This window comes from Ictalurus punctatus, chromosome 11 (genome assembly GCF_001660625.3).
Source record: "Ictalurus punctatus breed USDA103 chromosome 11, Coco_2.0, whole genome shotgun sequence".
Lineage (NCBI taxonomy): Eukaryota > Metazoa > Chordata > Actinopteri > Siluriformes > Ictaluridae > Ictalurus > Ictalurus punctatus.
In genome coordinates, this window is record NC_030426.2 from 9397808 (window position 1) to 9422577 (window position 24770).

At 38.2% G+C, this 24770-nt stretch overlaps 1 protein-coding gene across 4 annotated transcripts in view; it reads right to left on the minus strand.

Annotated features, from left to right (window-relative positions):
- The window catches only part of LOC108272162 (membrane-associated guanylate kinase, WW and PDZ domain-containing protein 3), a 135165-nt gene that overhangs the window by 9394 nt on the left and 101001 nt on the right, over nucleotides 1-24770 (minus strand). For 2 of the 4 annotated variants that reach the window (XM_017480404.3, XM_017480406.3), the window contains exons 5-19: nucleotides 24044-24242; nucleotides 19294-19373; nucleotides 17950-18007; nucleotides 17610-17722; nucleotides 13972-14166; nucleotides 10444-11067; nucleotides 7499-7530; nucleotides 7212-7380; nucleotides 6695-6789; nucleotides 6364-6556; nucleotides 5321-5506; nucleotides 2736-2921; nucleotides 2051-2141; nucleotides 1737-1842; nucleotides 1434-1571 (exon numbers count right to left, since the gene is read on the minus strand). In XM_017480404.3, coding sequence (XP_017335893.1) covers nucleotides 1434-1571; nucleotides 1737-1842; nucleotides 2051-2141; nucleotides 2736-2921; nucleotides 5321-5506; nucleotides 6364-6556; nucleotides 6695-6789; nucleotides 7212-7380; nucleotides 7499-7530; nucleotides 10444-11067; nucleotides 13972-14166; nucleotides 17610-17722; nucleotides 17950-18007; nucleotides 19294-19373; nucleotides 24044-24242 — 2465 coding nt within the window. Of the gene's footprint in view, nucleotides 1-1433; nucleotides 1572-1736; nucleotides 1843-2050; nucleotides 2142-2735; nucleotides 2922-5320; nucleotides 5507-6363; nucleotides 6557-6694; nucleotides 6793-7211; nucleotides 7381-7498; nucleotides 7531-10443; nucleotides 11068-13971; nucleotides 14167-17609; nucleotides 17723-17949; nucleotides 18008-19293; nucleotides 19374-24043; nucleotides 24243-24770 lie in introns of all 4 variants that reach the window. The other 2 variants (XM_017480403.3, XM_017480405.3) reach the window with 1 other exon arrangement.

Consider the following 24770-nt stretch of genomic DNA (forward strand, 5'->3'; position numbering starts at 1 on the left):
TCATTTTGAAATAATAACAATCTACAATGTCTTATTTCCAGCTGTCGTTGTATTTTCCCATGAATCACAGGATCCCAGGATTTCCCTCCACCCGTTAATAGCATGGGCGTAGGAGCCATTATACAGTTTAAAATCTATGGATTCAACTGGAGATGATTCAAATATTCTGTGACCATCCATGGAAGAAAAAACGCACATCCTGAGGTGAGGGCGGTTATGACACAGCATTCAGATGCTCTTGAGCACACTAACATATAGATGAAAGATTTACTACTTTGTATTTAAGGTAGGATATCGTAGCTATTTCAGCCCATGAAATTGCTGATTGTTTGCTGGATTTAATCGGCGATTTTGTTGTCGAAATAATTATTTAGCCTATGAAACTGACAAATATGCATAAGTATGCAAGCTAGCTAGCACACCAAAATTCTGTATATGTGCCATTGCTACATGTCTATAAACGATTTAATGGTAACATTAGTCAAAATGTTCACACAGTGATGAGCATCCTTCAATATTTTAAGAGGAAGAGGATAGAGGATGATGAACAGCAGGTCATAGGAGAAGAAAAGACTGAGTAGGACAAGCTTGTAAGTTGTATGGACAGCTACCAGTTAGGCAGCTAGTTCAAGTCACACCATGTTGGATGTTTGGGACAGGAGTCCCATCGTGTGAGGATCGCTCCCACTGTTGGTGAGTTGGAGCTATGAGCTGGAGACTGTCTTTTCCTTTTCTTTTGTGATTCTGGAAAACGTCTCCATGGGCCAGTGCTGCTGCATCAAGAACTGTCATAGTAGGTCACACAGTCATCCAGCGAGAAAACTGGACAATGGAATGTTTTTTTCTATAGCAAAATAGCCTCCAAATAATACTCACAGCTTCAACTCACCAACAGAAACAGTAATCCTCACAGGATTGCACCCACATCTCAACATGTACTGTGGCTAGCCACATTAACTAGCAGCTGTTCTTAATGATTATAGTAGCTAGTGTTTTAAATGAACAATTCTCTGTTTGGAGTAATATTAATGAATAATTGAGGTTCATTCAGTGACATACATCAGAACTCCATATACCGTATCTCTATATTTTGTCATTTTTATTTTTAAATAAAGTATATTATGCAGTTTATGGTATGTATTAGTTTTTGTTCTACTTATATTATAGTCCCTCTCTCTGACTGTGCACCCGAGTCTTTATAATCTCCCCTTCCCAGTCTGAGTATTCTCAATCTTCTGTCACTGCAAATTTCATGCTATGTTGTCAGTTTAGAACATCAGTAGTATATTATCAGATAAATATACAGAGCTATGTATGAGAATATGAGCATCCAGTAGCAATCATGTATAAAATATTTGTATCAGGTTAATGATAAAACAAGTGTTAGTTAGAGCAAGTTGCCTTGACTGAGCGAGTTCAGATGCTCTACTGACCTGAATCCTGCCATCCTGAAGCGCAGGGCCATCCTCAGCCAGTCGCAGGATGTAGAGGCCCATGCTATACTCCGTTCCTCCTCTCAGACTGAAGCCAAAACCACGTGGACCACGCTCCAACTCAACAAGAATACAACCCTGCAAACCCATACATACAATACATACACAAACACCACCAAAACATTTACCAATTTTTTTTTTTTTTGCATTTCTCACTCCTGCAAAATGCACTTTGCAAGATTCCATGTGTGACATGTGAATTTACAGAGTAGATAGAACAGTATAGAAGAGTAGGCGCCTTGCCTGTTTGGAGCTTGTAACACACAGTGTTTCTTTTTCGCAATCGGTAATCATTTTATATTCGGCCCAGACCAACTCATCTCTGATCTCCTCCAGATCTAGATTATACCTGCAAATAACAGACACATTGGCGCTTCATGCACATCCTACATAATCTGAAGAGCTCAAGAAGACATTCACATGTTTTCGTTAATGTAATACACTTTTAAACAATATTTAATGAAAATGGGAGACTATTTTTTGGTTAATTATCAAACAGTACAGATTATACTGTAATAATGTGACTAAGGTTTAAAAAGTGTGTTCAGTGTTGGTACCTATCCTCCTGTGTGCTGGATTTCATTGTTCTGTGCTGCAGTGCTGGGCTCTGTTTGGCTGAGCTGGCTGCCGAGGGTGGGCCTTGGTATTCTGAATCAAAACAGCCAATCAAAACAGACATTTGTATACAACAATGTATAGAAAGTATGATGTTTTTTTTTACGTGATTTTTAATAGTGCTCAGTTAACACACTTACCAAAGATGCATACAAAAATATTCACATTTTTGACTATATATTGTCAAATTATTTCATAGCAGCAAATTATTATTATTATTATTATTATTATTATTATTAATATATGGGAACTAAAGATATTTAGTTCCCATATGGGGTAAACTTACAGTGAAAGACAGAGGTGTTCATGTGAAAACCTTTCATAAGGCTGTAGTATTATACCATAAACATGAACACTATAAGCTCATAGTAATTAACAAATTATTTATTAATTATGTGTTATTAATTTCCTATAACATATTTAAATAATGTATACGTTTGATAACTTATGAGAGAAAGAGTTTCCAAGCAGAACCTTAAAATCTTCTAATCAAAATACCTTTGACACAGGACTATATTATATTATACGTTAACTGAATCAGGTTAATATAATTAATCATATGAGATTTATTATCATATTAGATATAGGACAGATCTCTTTCTCTTTGCTTACTGAGGGCTTACTCACCATCCTCAGGAACTACAGAGAGTGTGACAGCATTACCGGCATCTTTAATAAGCTGCACAATGTCGCTGTGAGAAAGCTCGATGATGGACCGGCCATTAACAGCAGAGATACGGTCACCCACACTTAACAGACCACATCTATCAGCCGGACTGCCCTCGATGATGCGACCAATCTTATGAGGGATCACTGAAAACCATCACACATGTCTCATTAATGAAGGGTTTGGGTTGTATAGTATGTATAGTATGTAAGTGAGCCATGCACATGGGAGAAATAGGAGTCAGTGTAATTATGGGTGTAACCTTGTTTTAGAAAGTGCTGGGGACAAGAATAATAACAGGACAATAACTACACTCTATTGCCAAATGTTTGTGGACACCTGACCATCACACCCATATGTGGTTCTTCCCCAAACTGTTGCCACATAGTTGAAAGCACAGAATTGTCTAGAATGTCTTCGTATGCTGTAGCATTACAATTTCCCTTCACTGAAATTAACCTGTTCCAGCATTACAATGCCCTGTGCACAAAATGAGGTCCATAAAGACATAGTTTGCCAAGGTTGTAGTGGAAAACCTTGGGGAAGAACTGAAACACACCCCAGGCCTTCTCGCCTAACGTCAGTGCACAACTTCACTAATGCTCTTGTGGCTGATTAGGCAAATAGCCCTGCTCCAAAATTTAGTGGAACGCATATAGCATGTACATATACATACATTATATATATATATATATATATATATATATATATATATATATATATATATATATATACATACACATACACACACACACACAGTTGGGGAGATTGAATGCGTCAATATTTTTTTCAGTAAATATATTTCCAGTGAGGCTATTCATATGAAAATTTCATCAGACTTTGGTATTAACTCAAGAAATCCACACATATAAAGAAATCCAAACATTAAAGTCCATAAACAATGTTATGTGTCATAAAGTGGAATGTTTGTAATGACGGCTTCAAGACGCTTCCTGTATGAAGAAATTAATAGGTCGCAGTATTCAGGTGTGATTTTGGTCCATTCTTCTAAACATATTTTCTTTAAATTTTGTTCAATTGGATTCAAGTCAGGTGACTGACTGGGCCACTCTAACACCTTCATTTTTTTTTCTCTGAAACTAATTGAGAGTTTCCTTTGCTGTATGCTTTGGACCGTTGTACTGCTGGAAGTTCCAGACACATCTCATCTTCATCATCCTGGTGGATGGCAGAAGATTCTTCTCAAGAATCTCCCAGTAAAGTGCTCCATTCATCATTCCTTCAATTATATGAAGTCTGCCAGTACCATGCGATGAAAAACATCCCCACATCATGATGCTTCCACCTCCACACTTCATTGTTGGTATAGTGTTTTTAGGGTGATGTCAGTGCCATTTCTGATCCAAACATGGTGTGTAGTATGACAGCCAAAAAGTTCAATGTTGCTTTCGTCTGACTAGACTACACTATCCCAGTAATTCATAGGCTTGTCCAAATGATTAGCAAACTTTTAACGAGCTTCGACATGCCTTTTCTTTAGTAATGGAGTCTTGCAGGGTGAGCGTGCAGAGAGGCCATGGTGGTGGAGTGCAATGCCTATCGTTTTCTCTGTGACAATGGCACCTGCTGCCTCCAAGTGTTTCTGGAGCTCTTTCCAAGTGGTCCTTGGCTCTTGGGCTACTCTTCTGATTATTCTTCTGACTCCCTGGTCAGAAATCTTGTGAGGAGCTCCTGTGCATGGCCAGTTGATGACGGAGTGATGTTGCTTCCACTTGTGGATTATGGCCCAAATGGTGCTTACTGGAAGAATCTGAAGTTTTGAAATACATCTGTATCTGATTCCATCAATATGTTTCGCAACAACATGGTTGCGAAGGTCTTGTGAGAGCTCTTTGCTTTTAACCATCATGAGATGTTTCACCTTGGTAACGAAAAGCCCTTTTATAGACCATCAAATTACTAATCCAGCTGATATTCATTTGCACAGATAGGAGGTATAATTACTTTCTAACTCCTAACGGATTTCAGCTGGTTCCTTGCCTTACCTTGCCTTGGACACCATTACACATAACTTTATTTATGGACTTTAATGTTGTGAATTTTTTATATTTGCATATTTATTGAGTCAATACTGATGTCTAGTGAAAAGTTAATGTGAATAACCTCATTGGAAATTTATTTACTGAAAAAAAATGTTGACGCATTCAATGCTTATTTCCCCCACTATATATGATGTTGGTACAAACTGACCTGGTTTAAAACTGCAAAATTGCATATCATATGAAAACTGTCTCACAGTATATTCATACCTACTTTTTTTTTAACATTTCCAGTAAACAAAGAATGATGTATGCTTTGGAAATGTTTTACAATTGATTTACTATGGTATTTATATATATATATTTTATTAGAGATGCCACCCAAGAACACAGTAAAATGGCTATAATTGTATTTTAGGAATGTGATTTTGATATGATCTATTATTTAAAAAGCATTCCCAGAATATGTTATGCCTAGGTAATACGTGATGCAATGTTTTCAATCATTGAAAAAGTGAACACTGTGTATTTTTCAGTTTACTTGCCTCCAGGTGGGGGTTTGCTTTTGGAAGTGAGAATGACAAAGCCAAAGCCTTCATTATCTTTGCGATGGAGAGTAATATCCATTATTTCATGGTCCAAGACACTTGGGACTTGAATATGTGGGGTTTTTGGAGAACCATTCATTACAACTGGAGCCAGGTTCCGTGCCCCATCATCATCAGACACATCTGTGAAGGACATACACTTAGTAAGCATGGATGCTTTTCTTTAGAGTTCTAACTTTTTTTTTTTTTTTAAAGAAGTAAATAAATAAATAAAGCTTGATGATCTCATTTAGAATTTCAGACATCATTTGGTGTGAAAACACACTTGCTATAGTAATTGATATTCAGCACAGAATATGTTGTGTTGGATATTTGCATGTGGCTTACATTCCTTATCAGTGTTGACCAGGTGGCAAATTTGTGTTATCAGCTAGAACAACTGAATGTTTAAATGTGAAATTATCTTAACATTATTCTGGATATAAACAGTTTGGAGAAGCAGTTTGGGTAGTGAGAGGGTCAGAGAAGAATGCATTCCTATACAGGACAATTCCAGAGAACACCTCTACACAGAGGAAATGCATTCCTGTACAGGACAATTCAAGAGAACACCTCTACACTTAGGGGACTATTGAGATGAGTGTTGAAAGTAGACTTCTTTGACTCTTTACACTTGTGTTTTCTTTGCATCAATGTGTAACATTTAAAACTGCTGAGAAATATGTAACAATAATAAACACTATTTTCCCAACAATTCCATAAATATTGTGTAAGTAGTAGGGAGAGGCAGGCTACATGTACTGCTTGGGAGTCAGAAAAAAGGCTGGCAATAACACAGAGAGGAAATATATAATCAAAACTTGCTAGATGTTTTTGGAACAAGAACTAAGTTACAGATAAACAAGAACAAATATAACATTATAGAAGGCTCAGCAACCAGGAAAAGGTAGCAATAAGAGAATTGTGTTTTTCTTTAAAGCCTCAAGTGAAAAAAAAAGCCACTGCGTAATAGGAAACAGAACATGAGGGTTAAAACTCACCCCTGTAGATGACCTTTCGGCGCACAGTCAGCAGCACCTGTCCATTGCGAGCTGCATTGGTCATGAGATCCAACACTTGCTTGTGGGATTTGCCCCTTACCATGATGCCATCGATAGCCATCAGCTCATCCCCTGCCCGTAGACGACCATCTTTCTCTGCTGCTCCCTGTTGAATGATGGCGCCTATGTAAACCTTAGGGAAAAAAAGAAAAACATAGAGCAATGGACATCATGTTGACATCATAGGTCAGATCACCACGAAAGCACATCAATTAGCAAATGGTGGCTAGGTCATTACAGTAACTGAAAGAAGTCAGAAAATAGAATATACTGGCTGTTCAGGGCCTTCTCCTCCGAGCACACGGAAGCCAAATCCCGTCTCTTGATCTCTCTTTATAAACACATCCAGCTCTTTATACTGAGGCACTGCTGAGAAACAGTTAATAACACCAAACTCTGACTTAATATGCATGAGGTAGCGAAGTGTATATATATATATATATATATATATATATATATATATATATATATATATATATATATATATATACATATACATAGATAGATAGATAGATAGATAGATAGTATGTATTATAATTATCCAAAAATATCAATAGGGTTTTTTTCATACAAGGCACAGTATTTTTGCAATATTATTAACCTATTCTTTGGCTATTGTTTCTTTACAACTCATTCTATTCTATTATATTTTATTAATAAAATATTAAGAAATGTTTTCACAAAATCTGAACACAAAAGTTGCGTAAAGGACTTACAAATGTAATTTCAGTCACTTATAATAATAATAATATTAATAATAATAATAATGAACCCCTTGACTTGCATACCTCTCTGTCCAGACTCCTGTGCAGTGCTTTTGGGCTTGCTCTGGCGGAGGGTGATGTCTCGTCTTGGAGAGCTACTGGGCAACGTGCTTGAATAATAAGTGAGCGCTTGGGGGGCTCCAACATCATGGCACTGGTCCAAAGTCTCTAGACTGGCACTAATTTCCTGTCTCTGTATGCCACAAGTCAAAAGTGCATGCATTTAAGGCAAGTTAACATACTTTCATTTTTCCATACTGACAACTAAAGCCTTTTGGTTTTAAGTGTGAAAAAATTATTAGCATACTCACAGGTCTAAGACTTTTTACTGGTGAAGTCTGACCTACAGGCAGAAATGAGAAGATGGTGAGAAAGTAATAGAAACATAATAATGAAATGTGTGTCGCATAAAGTAATATGAGAATAAAATGAGAGTCTGGAAAACATTTTAACGGTGTTATCCATGATCTAATTACAACCCGAATTCCAAAAAAGTTGGGACGCTGTGTTAAATGTAAGTAAAAACAGAATGCAATGGTTTGCAAATCTCATAAAACCATACGTTATTCACAATATCATGTGGGTACATATGGGTATAACATATATAACATAACAATAACATATGGGTACATAATAACATATAATTCACACACTACTTTAAGACTGTGAATATTCATTCATCTTTAGTAACCACTTCATCCTGGTCAGGGTCATAGTGGGTCCAGCAGGGCACCATGCATACACATTCATTTATACACACTCATTCACAACTAGGGGAAATTTAGCATAACCAATGGACCTACCAGGAAATGGAGGCAAATCTGGAGGAAACACATGTGGACATTAGGAAAAACATGTCAAAATCCACACAGACAGTAACTCAAGCTCAGCATTGAACTGGATGCTTATAAAATGATACAATGAGATATTTATCTCTCCTACAGCCACATATTAGTCTGAAAGGACTTCTAAGTAGCACTTAAAATACGATCTGGATGAGACCTAATATCGTTCCCCAAATTTACACACTTGTCCTAGAATATTGTACCTATAACTTGCTCAACTATATCACAAGCTCTGATCAAATCAAGCATAGTGGATTGCCAAGGTTCACTGGGCTTACCCTGTTAAGAAGATTGTTACACGAGATGTATTAAATCCAGGCTTAAAGGCTTCATATAGCTTGGCAAATAAAAAAATTAGTTCCAGTACATTAGATAAAGAAAGTTAGCTATTATCAATTAGAAATGGGTCAAGCTACATGCCATGGTTTGCTTTTAAAAAAACAAACAAAAAACCTTAAACCAGGCCTACTTAAAGATGGTGCTACCACCACCATAGATCATAGATGTGAAGACACAGATCTGCTGTATCTGTAGTATGAATAGAAGAACCCTCCAAATTTTTAAACACATTTAGCATTTTTTTAAATGGGAAGGTGTAAAATGCTGGGTAGATCTAAAAGACATCTTTCAGTTTCTAGATAACTCAGTCTAGCAATTTTCAGCAAAACAGCTTAACAGCAAGCCACTATCAATATTGGAAGAAAGGAGGAAAAAAAACTGAGTTCTACATTAACTACATTTGCCAAGAAAGATGGGCCAATAACTCCTGATGAAACAAATGGCAGGCAAGACCATGAATAGATCTGAGAGCTGAGTTGAAGCATATTTCATCTAAGACATATTAAAGATGGATAGAGGACATGTACATGAAAGGAGGAGAGAGATGGAGAGTGAAGGGTTGGAGGTGGCTCCAGAGAGAGGACAGCATTATTTAAAATCCTAATGACTGATCCATGATTCCATCTGTCAGCACAAAACCCATGCTCTACACATCCCTAACATTGATATGACTGTCAATCAAGTAGATGGAACACATATGACTTAACAAAATCTTACACTCTCGCTGGCTCTTCTTTTTAGTAGTAAAAAGGCAAAGAAAGGAACTAAGTCAAGGCTTAACTCTTACCTATTTTTACCCTGGTCTTCTTTCTCTGTCCTTTTTTCCCCCACCTATATTTCTCTGTAACATACCAGATTTTCAACCTGTCTCTCTCCTCTACCTCTTCTCCCTCTCCTACAACTTATTACCATACTCTGGGCTGTGAGCCTAGACCTACATTAATACTCTATTGATCAAAGAACATATGGATTCCCAGGAGATGGTTAGTGGGGCAGTGATGCATCCTGTAACTGGGATTTAGGTTCATGTTCCAGCTGTGCTGTGGGTCACCCATGAGTATGTTACTGCCTGACTTATGGCTGGGAAAGGTCAGGAGGATGCAGCTCTTGAATTACTATGCAACATGCCAGACAGTCAGGAACCCTAATGGTCACCATTTTGCATGTTGGAATAGAGCCTTTAAAGATTGGAAAAAGTGAGAATTATAAATAATGCTTAAAGCATGCGTAAAGACGGCAGTTGAGTTCAAATTATGAAAAAACTGAGCAAAAAGAAACAGATCCATTGCCAATATACTGAAAAAGAACTTTGAGTACGTCTTTCCAGCACATTCTCCACCACCTGGGAGTGCAAATTGGCTATGAGCTGAGTAAATGCATGACATTGTGGAAGGTTTTGTCATGGACTATTTTGAAACTGCTGCCAAGGATTAGGGTTATGCATAAGTATTCACCCCACCAACTAAAATAACTATTTAGAGAAACTGTGTTTGACACGTGATCATGTTTTTTTATGGCATTATGTCTAAATTTTACTATACATTTAACGATAATAGTCTTACCATTAAACTTTGAAATCAATGTGTAGGGTTTGAAAGTGACATATTTTGAACATTTGAGAGGCTCACTTTGAGTTGCTTTTGTAATGCATGAGAAAGAGATGTTGGCTGGTCCGTTTTATTTTGTGAAGAAAAAAGACAAGAGATGGAGGAGGTGAAGGGGATGGTATGTTAGTTGTTAAGATTTTTTTTTTTTTGAGTATATTCTGTCTGGTGCTTCCAAAGCCACAAGCAAACCAGCCAACAAAGAACCTCGATATCAAACTGCTGCTCTGTGCAGTGACTGAAGCAAGCATTTAATAATTTGGACTAATATCAAACAGATTATAATTGGACATTAATAATTAAACATTCTTAGCAGCAAATATGAAATGCCATAGACAGATAGATTAGTTAAAATCTTTTCATCCCAAAACAAATATGGAATAAATTTTTCTCCCCTTCTCCTTTTCACTATCCTTCCCTTCAAAATGCTCCTTCCCTCTCTCTTTCCTGGTCTTTTGCTTTCCTCACCTCCTCGCAGCACTAGCAGGTTGACCTCACTTCCCACAGGCAGCTCCTTTAGTATGTCCACCACCTGTGCATGGCTCAATGCCTGCACATTCTGCCTGTTGATCTCCTTGATGACGTCACCCTTGAGCAGGCCACGGCACCACTGTGCATCCAGGATCATCTTCACCTTCTGGCCCAGCGGACTGTCAGCAATAGCAAATCCAAACCCGCCCGGGCCTTTCACTAAGGGCACAGTGACCAGCTCCGGTTGCAGCATTCCACCCTCAGGCCTCTCGTCGGCACCAGTGGGAATGCTGGGTAGCGCTGCCACAATAGGACGTCCACTGGCATCGGTAGTGAGGTAGTGGAGCTCCTGGGAGGAAGCATGCAAAGCATCACCCTTCACTAGCAGCGGCTGCCCATTGATGAGGGGTACAGCTGTTACCACTTCACCAGCCAAGGGAGGAGGAGGTGGAGGAGGGGGAAGGTCTTCATTGTCCACCTGCACATCTGGGGGCAAGGAATAGCCACGACAAAGGACCATATCTACATACTGGCTGATGGGGATGCACTGGAACATCTGCACCACGTCATTGTGGGTTTTACCCAGTACCAGTGTGCCATTGATCTCCACTATTACATCACCTGTGAAAAAGAGGGGTGAATGAGATCTCTAAAAGACTTCACAAAATAATCATTTATATTTAATGAATTTATTTCACTGAATTTATTTATAAAGCTCTTGCTGTATATTAATTTATTTGACATTTGTACTACTGCTTTAAGGAATACTTCAGGATGGAATTTTTCAGCCTATTCTCTATCTACACACATCTTGTCAATGTACACTATATGGCCAAAAGTATCTGGACACCTGACATCATACTCATATGTGTTTGCTGAACATCCCATTTCAAATTTGGTCCCAACTTTGCTGCTGTAATAACCTTCCACTTTTCTGTGAAGATTTTCTACTAGATTTTGGAGTGTGGCTGTGGTAATATCCCATTCAGCCACAGCAGCATTAATCAGGTCAGGCACAAATGTTGGTGAGGAGGCCTGGCACACAGTCAGTGGTGTTCAGTGGGGTTGCGGTCAGGGCTCAGTTTTTCCACTCCAACCTTAGTAAGCCATGTCTTCATGGACCTTGCAGGGGCACTGTCATGCTGGAACAGGTTCAGGCCCCTTAGTTCCAGTGAAGGGACATTGTAATCCTACAGCATACAAAGACAATCTTTACAATTGTGTGCTTTCAACTTTGTGGCAACGGTTTGGGGAAAATACACATATGGGTATGATAGTCAGGTGTCAACAGACTTTTGTTTATAGTCTGTATGCAATTAACACACAAGAATTTTCAGCAAGTACAGAAAAACCTCACTTATAATAAAAGTCCAAAAGCAGTTGCAGTGTCAGTCAATAAATGTTTATGTGAAACATGTTGTGGATAAAAATGACATGAAATAAACACAAGGGAGACTGAGTATGAGTAAATATGTAATTTTATTGGTGATTCGCAGGACGGGTGGGTGCGTAGTCTGGAGGAGAGTAAGAGGGGGAAGAAAATGGGGTGCGTCCTGGGGACATGGGGAAATCAGGGTGGGTGAAGTGAACGGACCACTGAGAGTCGGGCGGACTGGTGGGTGAGAAGAGGGACGGATGGTCGGGGCCCGGATCAGAGAAGACAACATCATCCTCGGATTGGAAGCTAGAGGGGGGTTCTGGTTCTGACTGTGTAGAGGCGTCAACACGCACGTTCGTGAAGAAGAGGGGGGAACCCCGGGTCTCTATTCTTAGGGGGGGTGCTGCGAAGATAGTTAAGTAGCATCATGATATCAGCCGTGAGATGCACAAGCTGGTAATGAGTGTCCAGATCCAGATCCAGATCCAGGTCCAGTAACGGAGAGAGAGGGGACTGACGACGGGCACCGGCACCTAGACATACAGAAGCGGTTTTAGTCAGAGGTGGATAGAGTGGTGAAACACTTTAAAGATCTTTATGGGTTGTTAGTCAAAAAGTCGAAAGAAGTGTACGAGCTGAGGAGTGCTAAAAACACACACACACACACACTCGTACAGTCAAGGGCGGGCAAGTAGACACAACATACGCACACACTCTCTCTTCCTCATACACACACATGAATAACTTTAATAATATCTTATAGTAATAGAGAAACTCTATAAAAAACAGAATAGTAGGATATGCAGGACAGTAGAACTGTAATGATATTAAGAAGTTGGAAGTACAGTAAACCGCTTTTCAAGTAGTATAAATATATATAAAATAAGAAATATAGTGCAAATATGAAAATAAATTATAAACGAGAAATACAGGAAAAATAGAAAAATATAACTTACTCATGATTCAGATGGTGAAGATTCTCGTCTCGCAAGGAAAGCCTTAATTTTTAGAGAACCATGAATAGAGCCAGTTATAAGGGTGGCTGGGTCAAACTGCCCCCCCCTCGAGATAACGATAAGACCAAGGTCCCTCCCGGTTGTTTAGTCGTCTTGTCTACGTCATTTTATTTCCCTAGGTAATTGAGAATCCTGGTTTCTGACCACCTAGGTAATTGAGAATTCTGGTTTCTGATTCTCTATGTAATTCAAAACGCTGGGTTTTTATTTTCTGGGTTATTAGAAATGCCTGGGTTCTGATTCTATGTGTAAGTGAAATAGGCCTTTTCTGGAAACATATGGGTTATCTAGTGTGTAAATACAGTATAAATACTGGAGCTTAAGCTCAGGGTATTGGGATCACTTCTGAGAATTCTCATTGGTGTGGATCTCGTGTGGTGGAATGGAACAATAAAGCTGGACCCTTGCTTCTTCTCACTCACGGCTGGTGTATTTTTTCTATCTCCAACTGGGCTCAGAGGTAGATGTGAGTATTGGCTTCTAAGTTGAATTTTAAATGTTTTTGGGTAATAGGCTAAATTTGAGCCAACAAACACATAGTTATAGATAATGGCATTTCTGATAATTATTCTGTTAAGTATTAATATTTCCTCGAAATTAGTGCTTTATATTATCAGTGTAGTTGTGTGGCTCTGATGGTGTATGGAGAATAAACTTAAAACATAACTTAAAATGTAACTGAAATTGCTATTAACTGTATTGCTCCAGCATTGTAACATTGGATTAAGAACAGCTTTAGTAAGACATTCTCATATCTTATTATATTATATATAATCCTATAATGATAAGATTTTATATCTTAGCATTTGTATTGTTAGAGTGTAATAGCTGTAGATCTGAATTGGCCTTTCCTAAATACATATTAAACATTTATTGACAGAATTCAATAACTGCCCATAACTTTCCATTATATATGTGTTTTCTGATCGAATAGGTCTTTCATTCTTTGCTCAGTATGGGGAAATTCCTGCCCATGGTATTTGGCCAAAATCTACATGTGTGACAGATAGAGATAAGGTTAAATTCAATGAGATATTCCTTTAATGAACAAACACATAGATATCATCAGGGGCACTGGGGACATCTTTGCTTCATCCATTTTGTGTTTTTAGGTGTAGTGCTCTCCCTCACCAGAGGCCATCTTATTGTCTTGTGCAGCTGGTCCATCTGCCAGGACATTCTTCACCTGCAGGAACTCATCAGGTCGGTCTCCACCAATGATGGTGAAACCAAAGCCCTGAGCACTCTTTTTCAAAGCTGTATGATATAACTCGCCCTTCAACTGAGTAGGATCACGAGTGAAACCTGGAGTTCCCCCTTCACCACCTAGAGAAATAATTAGAAAGAATTCCATTCAAATCTTCCTTTTCTTGTTGTATATTTTCTGATATGATGATTTTGACAGGACAATAACAACATGAATTTATAGCTTTTACAGCTTAAGCATTTATTGCTTAACTAAACAGAAGCAGAGACAAATACAAGAGTGTGAGATGCATTAGAAAGCTCTGGCTCCCGATGATAGCTTTTTTATGCTTGACTGACCTATAATTAAACAAACAAAGTGCTTCACCCAGCTGGTGTTATAAACAAATCCATTATAACACTTGGCTTTATGACACTGCAAATGAGATAATTCATTACCACACAGCCCCAGACATCCTGAATCCCCAAATACTGCCATTTATATTTGCTTCTTATGTTAGCTAGTAGTGTTTAAAGAACCCCCCCCCTCTCTCTCAAGATTCAAGATTCAAGAAGCTTTATTGGCATGGTAAAAGGCTTTACATTGCCAAAGCACTGGTAACATTAAATTACAGACATACACATTTACACACAATTTAAGAAAAAAAAAAAAACACACACACACAATGCTTTGCTTTATCACACAAATGTTTCTAATCACTGTATGCCTGTTGATGTTATTGTGTGGTTGGTGGTACTGTTCCACTGGTTACTCTTTTGTCCTGACAGGACCTCACAAACCTGGCCTCTATCTCTTTCTTTCTTTCTCTTTCTCTCTCTCTCTCTCTCTCTCTCTCTCTCTCTTTCTCACACACACACACACACACACACACACACACACACACACACACACACACACACACACACACACACACTTACTATCCTTATGAGGATCTTAAACTGACAATTATTAATGTAGTTAGTTAATGCTATGCTAGAACTAATGTAACATGCTCCTGTAGTATTTGTAGTGAGCAATCCAGGAGCACACGCAGACATTATCCAGGATAATCCATAAATCAAGCAGGCAAAGTTCTAGACATAACCAGAGGATAAATGGACAAAATAGTCAAGCACTAACACAAAACATGTGAACACAACGGGTAACAGACCAGATGACGGAGACAGAACCACAACCAAAACAAAGTTGCAATGTTGTTCAAGCTGAAGTTTTTTTCAATAGGAACAGCAGGTTCTCATTGGGACCAGTTAAATGTCCCACAAAAGGACACTGAAGAGCATGTATTTGGGCTTAATAATAAGCATTTAAAATGACCCATTGTCTCATTTTATTCACATTAATTTATTTCCCCAAACATCAGTGTCACAGATGATGTTTGACAAAATGGCTAATAAACGCAGAAGGAAAGGACGAACAATAAAAATGACCCTACTCAGACATTTTTTTTTTTCATTTTGCTTATGATCAGCATTTCAGTAAACACTCTTACATAGGAATCTAATAAAAGGAACTTTCTACGTAATCTGATTTTCCAGGAAGCTGACCCAATCTAGCCAGGTCATTTAGTCTTTAGCTGTGAACTGAAAATGAGGAAGGGCAGTTCTGTGATTGTGCAAACGCAGACAGTTTCCCCTCCCAACCAGTCAGGACTATGTGATACAAAGTCTGTGGAAATAATGACCTTATAATGTCAACACAATGGGAGTGCAATAAAACAATAAACAGTGATGAACAAAGCTTGTCTTCATGTCTTCATTTGGGCAAATGAGTCTGTCTATTGTATGTGATCAGTAAGATTCCTCTCTCAGACAAGTAGGAACAAGAGGAGGTAAGAGCATGGGCATAGGAGCGATCGTTTCAAAATCTAGGTTTTGTCTCCCCCCTACTCCCCCCTACTTTTTCCTAATCTCAAATTTTATTTCAGATTGCCTGCCTGTCTCTGAGGATTTCTGAGCTGGACAGTTTCCAAAGGTAACTGTAACAATGCAAGGTAACAAGCAAAACGTAGTATGGATTTTGCCACTCAGAGGTGGCCACTCTTACTCAATGAAAGTGGAATGTATTCATTGAAGATGACTCAAATATTCCATGACCATCCATGGAAGAAAAAACTCGCATCCTGAGGTGAGGGCGGTTATGACACAGCATTCAGATGCTCTTGAGCACACTACAGATGAAAGATTTACCACTTTGTATTTGAGGTAGGATGATATAGCTATTTCAGCCCATGAAATTGCTGATTGTTTGCTGGATTTGATCGACAATTTTGTTGTCGAAATAATTATTTAGCCTATGAAACTGTCAAATATGCATACGTTTGCAAGCTAGCTAGCACACCAAAATTCTGTATATGTGCCACTGTTACATGTCTATAAATGATGTAATGGTAACGTTAGTCAAAATGTTCACACAGAGATGAGCATCCTTCAATATTTTAAGAGGAAGAGGACAGAGGACGATGAACAGCAGGTCATAGGAGAAGAAAAGACTGAGTAGGACAAGCTTGTAAGTTGCATGGACAGCTACCAGTTATCCAGCTAGTTCACGTCACACCATGTTGGATGTTTGGCACGGGGGCCCTATTGTGTGAGGATCGCTCCCATTGTTGGTGAGTTGGAGCTATGAGCTGGAGACTGTGTTTTCATTTTCTTTTGTGATTCTGGAAAACGTCTCCATGGGGCAGTGCTGCTGCATCAAGAACTGTCATAGTAGGTCACACTGTCATCCAGCAAGAAAACTGGACAATGGAATGTTTTTTTCTATAGCAAAATAGCCTCCAAATAATACTCACAGCTTCAACTCACCAACAGAAACTGCAATCCTCACAGGATTGCACCCACAATTCAACATGTACTTCTGTCACTGCAAATACTCTCTTACAGCCACACTAATTAGTACATTTTGTTCCAAAAGTCATTAGACATGAGCATTTAAGTGCTTTATTTTATTTTTTTTTAAATTTGGGGGGGGGCATGCCCCCGAACCCCCCTAGCATTTCAGCATCCTCCCTAGATCCAAAATCGCTCCTACGACCCTGGGTAAGAGTGTAAAAAGAAGGCAAAAGAGATGTGTGCATGAAAGCGGAAAAGAATGACAGAGATATAATTGAACTTACTATTAGTCAGTCTTCCATTTATCTTACACTCCCTTTCACACAGAGACACATTTTTGCTCAGTTTCAAAGAAAATGCCAATAATTCTGGTATTGATTGTAGCTTCATTGATTATGGAATGAATATGGCAATACATGGTGATAGGCTACCATTAAAGAAATTTCAGACAGATTGTGCACTGTGTCATCAATACACATCATATGCATGTAGAGAAGAACAAAGCAAGGAATGTAATTGTTGCTTTTGGGTCTTTTCAAAAATATTTCTCTGCTGATTAGATCTAATGTTTTGGACTGTTGTATTGTTGAAGATGATCACATTTAACATTTTGCCAACTGGATTTCTTTTTACTTGTAAATAAATTATGAAAAAGAAGTACATCTTTCATTTTTTTTTACATTCGGAAACAGTGGGCTTGTACTTAACTGTGTGAGACAATGGGTGTTTACCTGGAGCAGATGCTGCCCCCTTTTGGCACTGTGCTGCAGCTGCAGCCTCCTGCGCAAGTTTCTTCTTTGCTTCTACAACCGGATTCTCAAATTGGGTTTTTTGGTTTATGTGACTGCACCACAAAAAAAAAAGAGAGAAAAATCAGCAAAGGATCATGGGAGAGTTATGAGAATGAACAACCAGGATACATCATATGTAGCAAGTCTCACTATTTCCTTGATGCTTGCATACAAAAGACTTTTACAGTATATAGATGAAATGTTGTGTGAGTATGGGTGTGTGTGGGTGGGTGGGTGTTTAAAAGATAAAAAGAAACAGCTGGAGACTGAGCGTACTTACTCAACATAGTATGTGCCGTATTGTGCGTCCTCAATCTCCTCCCAGCCGTATGGAAGCTCTGAGGAACAGATGATGAATGACTTCTAAAGTAAGCAGTCATGGAAATACACAACACTCACACACAATAGGGCTCTGTGCAAAAACACACCTATGTGCATTTACATACACTCTTTTGAAGACTTAATTATTATATCCAATTTTTTTTTAATCTCTAAATGTGTTAGTGGTGGGTGTGTTTGCATGCATGCACGTTTTTGTGTAGCACTGTGTGTGTGTCCACTGATGTGCACAATTTACCCCACATATAGATACACACATACACGTTGTCTTACTAACCTTGTGAGGACCTTCCATTGACTTAATTATTAATGATGCTAACTGATGCTATGCTATACCTAAATCCATCTGTAACCTCATCTTCAGAAATTAAAAGGAAACCTTTTGGCTCTTTTAAAAGTTGTTTTCCTCATGGGTGCCAGTCAAATCCCAACAAGCACACAAGTTTCAGACAATCCTATTTTGTGTTTTGTGCAACTTTTGAGTGTGCGTGCATGTGTGACTATGTTGAGTGTGCCTTAATGCAAGTGCTTAATACTGTTTTGTTGTTTTGAGTTACTGTGTATGTCATTTTTTATTTAAGTGTTTTAGTTAGATGTTTACACATCTACACATAGTTAGTTGCCTCTTACACCACAGCGGTTTGCACAAGTTTGAACAAGTGCATTAATATAAAACCTATCAATTACGTTACAATCATAAATTTTCAGATGCTACAGAAAATAAATCAACACCTTCTGACTCAATAACTCAGTCATGTTGGAGTATACGTATTCTAATCAGCACACATTCTCTGTTAAAAGAAAAATTATCTGAATATCATTGGGGCGTAACGTCATAACTCATGCCACATTTATACTTCTTAAAATTCTACCACCTTCAAGCGTCCATGCACAGTACTTTCCACAAATACCAAGGTTCTTAAAATATACCCTGGCATTTACCATGACATTTCCAAAAAGAAATAAAAATAACAATCGCATGAGTTTACTATGGTATTTTTATGATACTTTTTTTGTAGGTACATTCACTCACATTCACTATTAATATTGTGTGTGTGTGTGTGTGTGTGTGTGTGTGTGTGTGTGTGTGTGTGTGTGTGTGTGTGTCTTCAGCCCTTCATAATGACAAAAACAAATGTCCTCACAATGATAGGATAATGTCACAATCATCCAGTCCTCATAAAAAAAAACATCCAGTATATGTCTAAAGGACAGAGAGAGAGAGAGAGAGAGAGAGAGAGAGAGAGAGAGAGAGAGAGAGAGAGAGAGAGAGAGAGAGAATTACCTCCATCCTCACACTTTTCAGGTGGTTTAGCTTTCTTGACAAGACGAGGGTCCAGCCATGTGGTAGATTTTGTGTTATGACTGCAGAACAAACAATACAGAGACATAATTTGAAATTAGAAGTATTTATTGGATCTAACATATATTTAAGTAACCTTCCTAGTGGAAAGAAAGTAAGTAGTAAGTAAAAAAGAAAACAGAAATAACCATCTGTTTCTATAGGTAAACATGATATATTCCCCAGTATATGCACATATATGTCATAATTGGTAATATGTTCCCTAACATATTTCCTTTCTTTTCCCAACAGCCAGATTTGATGGAAAATTGTATCATGTCAGTTATAATGTCTGCTGTGCAAATCTTCTACAAATTTGCTGCTTGTGCCTATCTTGTGATCAAATCATAAACCAAAACTCTAACTTTATTATTGCAAATAGCAAATTTTGGAATTATTTCTTTACGTTTCCAGGCATATTTCAGAAATATTTTCAGCTTTATATATTACAAAACAATAACATTCATTAAGCCTACACACACACTGAAGTGAGTTCTGACTTGTTAATGCACCTCACCAGAAATAAGGAACAGGGTAAGAAAGACCCTGTGTGCATAAGGCTCACTAATGAACAGAAAAACAGGCATTACTAGGAGAACAATAACATATGTCAAACTGTCAAACACACACACCACCATTATTTCTCACATACACCATCAAACGTTCCTGCAAACTATCATACACCTCTCGCATACTATCATACACCTCTCGCATACTATCATACACCTCTCGCATACTATCATACACCTCTCGCATACTATCATACACCTCTCACATACTATCTCGCATACTATCATACACCTCTCGCATACTATCATACACCTCTTGCATACTATAAAACACTTCTCGCATACTAGCATACACCTCTTGCATACGAGCATACATCTCTCGCATACTATCATACACCTCTCGCATACTATCATACACCTCTCGCATACTATAAAACACCTCTCACATACTATCATACACCTCTCGCATACTATCATACACCTCTCGCATACTATCATACACCTTACGTATACTATCATACACCTCTCACATACTATCATACACCTGTCACATACTATCATATTCAACATTTTACATTTTTCATTTAGCAGACGCTTTTATCCAAAGCGACTTACAAATGAGCACATATTATCATACACCTCTCACAAGCTATCATACATCTCTCGCATACTATCATACACCTCTCACATACTATCATACACCTCTCGCATACTATCATACATCTCTCGCATACTATCATACACCTCTCACACACTATCTCGCATACTATCATGCACCTCTCGCATACTATCATACACCTCTCACATACTATCATATACCTCTCGCATACTATCATACACCTCTCGCATACTATCATATACCTCTCGCATACTATCATACACCTCTCGCATACTATCATACACCTCTCGCATACTATCATACACCTCTCACATACTATCATACACCTCTCGCATACTATCATACACCTCTCACATACTATCATACACCTCTCGCATACTATCATACATCTCTCGCATACTATCATGCACCTCTCACATATTATCATACATCTCTCGCATACTGTTATATCCATTTCATATAATATCATACTCCACCGGTAGCTATCATACTCCTCTCACATGCTATTATATTTTTTTCATATAATATCATACTCCATGGACATACTATAATATTCTTCTCACATAATAGCATTCTCCTCTCACATACTATTGTATTTCTTTCATATATCATACTCCACTTGCAAACTATCATACTCCTCTCACTTAATAACATACTCATCTCACATACTGTTATACTTCTTTCATATAACATATAGTATCATATTCCTCGCATATTTCATACTCCTCTCACATACTATTATATTAATTTCATATACAACCCCAATTCCAAAAAAGTTGGGATGCTGTGTAAAATGTGTAAAATCTCATAAACCCATACTTTATTCACACTAGAACACAGAAAACATATCAAATGTTTAAACTGAGGAAATGAAGCATTTTAAGGGGAAAATAAGGTAATTTTGAATTTGATGGCAGCAACATGGCTCAAAAAAGTAGCATTGCCTCTTCTTTTAACATCAGTTCGTATACGTCTGGAAACTGAGGAAACCAGTTGCTGACGTTTTGGCTGTGGAAGGTTGTCTCATTCGTGTCTGATACAGGATTCTAGCTGCTCAACAGTCCTGGGTCTTCCTTGTGGTATTTTTTTATTTCATGATGTGCCAAATGTTTTCAATTGGTGAAAGGTCTGGACTGCAGGCAGGCCAGTTCAGTTCAGTTTAGGCCAGTTCATACGTCATCTGGATGGAAGCATATGTTGCTCTAAAACCTGTATATACCTTTCAGCATTGATGGTGCCTTTCCAGATGTGCAAACTGCCCATTCCACTAATGCACCCCCATACCATCAGAGATGCATGCTTTTGAACTGAGCACTGATAAAAAAAAAAAGCTGCATGGTCCCTTTCTGAGCCCATGGAGTGATTTCCATTACAGAATCATGCCTGTTTTTAATGCAGTGCCGCCTGAGGGCACAAAGGTCATGGGTGTGCAATATTGATTTTCACTCTTGTCCCTTGTGCACAGATTTCTCTAGATCCTCAGAATCTTTTGATGATATTATGCACTGTAGATGGTGAGATTTATGTTGAGGAAAATTATTCTGAAATTGTTCCACAATTTGTAGACGCAGTTTTTCGCAGATTGGTGAACCTCTGCCCATCTTTATTTCTGAGAGACTCTGCCTCTCAAAGATACTCTTTTTATACCCAGTCATGTTAGTGACCTGTTGCCAATTAAGCTAATTAGTTGCAAAATCTTCCTCCAACTGTTTCTTTTTAGTAACTCTTACTTTTCCAGCCTTTTGTTGCCCCCGTCCCAACTATTTTGAGACGTGCTGCGGCTATGAAATCTAAAAATTACCTTATTTTTTTTCTTAAAATGGTACATTTCCTCAGTTTAAACATTTGATATGTTTCTATGTTTTATTGTGAATAACATATCGGTTTATGAGATTTCCAAATCATTGAATTCTGTTTTTGTTTACATTTTACACATCGTCCCAACCTTTTTGGAATTGGAGTTATAATATCATATTTCTCTGACACACTATCATACTCCTCTGACACACTATCAAATCCTCTGCATAAGAATTGTATTGTTATGCCAGTCATGCAAATCTCTCTCATGCAAATTTCTGCTTGTGCTTATGGTGTGATCAAAGTGAGAGCAGATTTATGCATCAAAATATAGCCCAAAATGTACCCCTACTATAGCAAATGCTTGTGTTACTTATTAAAATTTACAGAAATGTCAAACATTTTAAAATGCTGTAAAGCAATTCACTAACACTGATGAAGGCCAAACACTGAGATGCGATGTTAACTGACCTGCTAATGTAGCTCCCTGATATTAATGCTGTTAATAATTTGGGAAGTTGTTGGAAATCCTGAAATATTTATGAGCATGTACATGCACACACACACACACACACACACACACACACACACACACACACACACACACACACCGCTCTCTCTGTTCATTAGAGAACATCTGGGCCACAATGTGGACTAAATTTACTCCTGCTCACTTACTGACTGCTTCTCTGCTGCTCTCTACTGTTCTCATCAAAGACAAGATCCACTAAAAAGAACACAAACGCACAACTGTATAATGGACCTTTACACTTATACACTTTACACTTTGCTACTTATATATTAGAACCAGGTTGCTCAAATCTGGTCCTAGTGATATACCACCCTGGACAGTTTACTTGTAACCCACTATAATTTGAGTTCTCTACTTTAAAAACAGTAATATGCCATAGAAAACTTACTAAAATGACATGAAAATAATTTTTATGCAACTTCTAACCTTGCTTTGGCTGTTAGAAGATCATTTTGTTTGAGATGCCAGTTTAACACATGCACCAGTAGATGCAGTCAGTCTGCCTAAAGCTGTCAAAAACCTTGCTAGCTTAATGTCCTTTTCTCACAAAATAAATGCCATGCTTTGATATGCCTGACATGTGCCATAGTGAAATGGACACAAACCTAATGAATTCATATTAATCTGACACTGGTAATCTGAATCTGAGTTAGTTAGCAATTATTTCCCCACCACTGTGGCAGACAGTGATCAGTGAAGTGAAGAGACCAATTTAGAAATACATTCTGCATGTATTTCCAAATTTAAGTGTATTATATTTGGTCAGGCATAGTGTGTGACATAAAGCAGCATTCTGACATAAAACTAGTGTTTAATATGTTATTCGTCATCCTTTTGTCACTGTTTCACAATGTTGCATTGTATTGTAATTATGTCCATTGGTGTTGTTCACTACAGTACACCGCATGCTTTAGGCTATTAAGATATTAATGGTTGGAGAATCCTCACTGTGATCAATTATATTACATCACTAGCATTACTGGTATTGCTCAATCATAAAATAAACCTCTGGTTAAATAACAAGATAACCAAACACAGACATTCCAACAATGCTCTACAGAAAATTGAGATTAAGTTTATATACTACACAAAACTGAAATCAAAACCAAGTTCCTTATCCTTTCAATTTTAAAGGAAAAGGTTAGTAACCTGAGCTCAGGATTGAATTGGGGACCCTGGTGTCCTAATGCTGCACCATACACCACACTCATATACAGTATACAGAGTCAGCCTTACTCAATAAAGTAGACCATGCCCGTTTCAGTGTAGGCCATCTCCCAGTTGTATGGTAGGGGTTCGAGGCTGTCGTCTCTGGAGAGAGAACTCCAGGTGCGAACAAGATCGCTACTGCTGCTGCCACCTCCACGAGTGACACTGCTGCTGCTGTTAGACTGAGTGTAGCTGGGCACCGGCCTCCTCCACTCCTCACTTCCCTCTGAGAGAGAGACAGAGAGAGAGAGAGAGAGAGAGAGAGAGAGAGAGAGAGAGAGAGAGAGATAGAGATAGAGAGAAATATGAGACAATGCATGACACATAACACAAACACATGACACAATGCAAAGCACTACAGAGAGGCAGGGGAGTGATTTGTATATTAAGGTAGACAGATAGACAAGGCAAGACATATCTCTTCTGGATTTGGAAGATGGCCAGGGAGACAAGGATCTGGAGAAATTGCAAGAAGAGACATGGCAAGCAAATGGCAATGCCAAGCCAAATATTTCTGATGCTTTTATTTATTTATTTATTTATTTTATCAGAGGTGACTAAAATTGTGCAAATATTACATTTTGATGGCTTTTTTAACCATCTGCCTGCATTACTTTGCCATCTGCCTCTATGTTTTTTCCCATTCCTCCAACTAGTCAATATCGCCAAAGCGGTGACTACTGAATACATTAAACTACTAGTCTACGCAACCAAAAAAAAAGAATAAATAAAAACACTTTAATTAATAAAATAA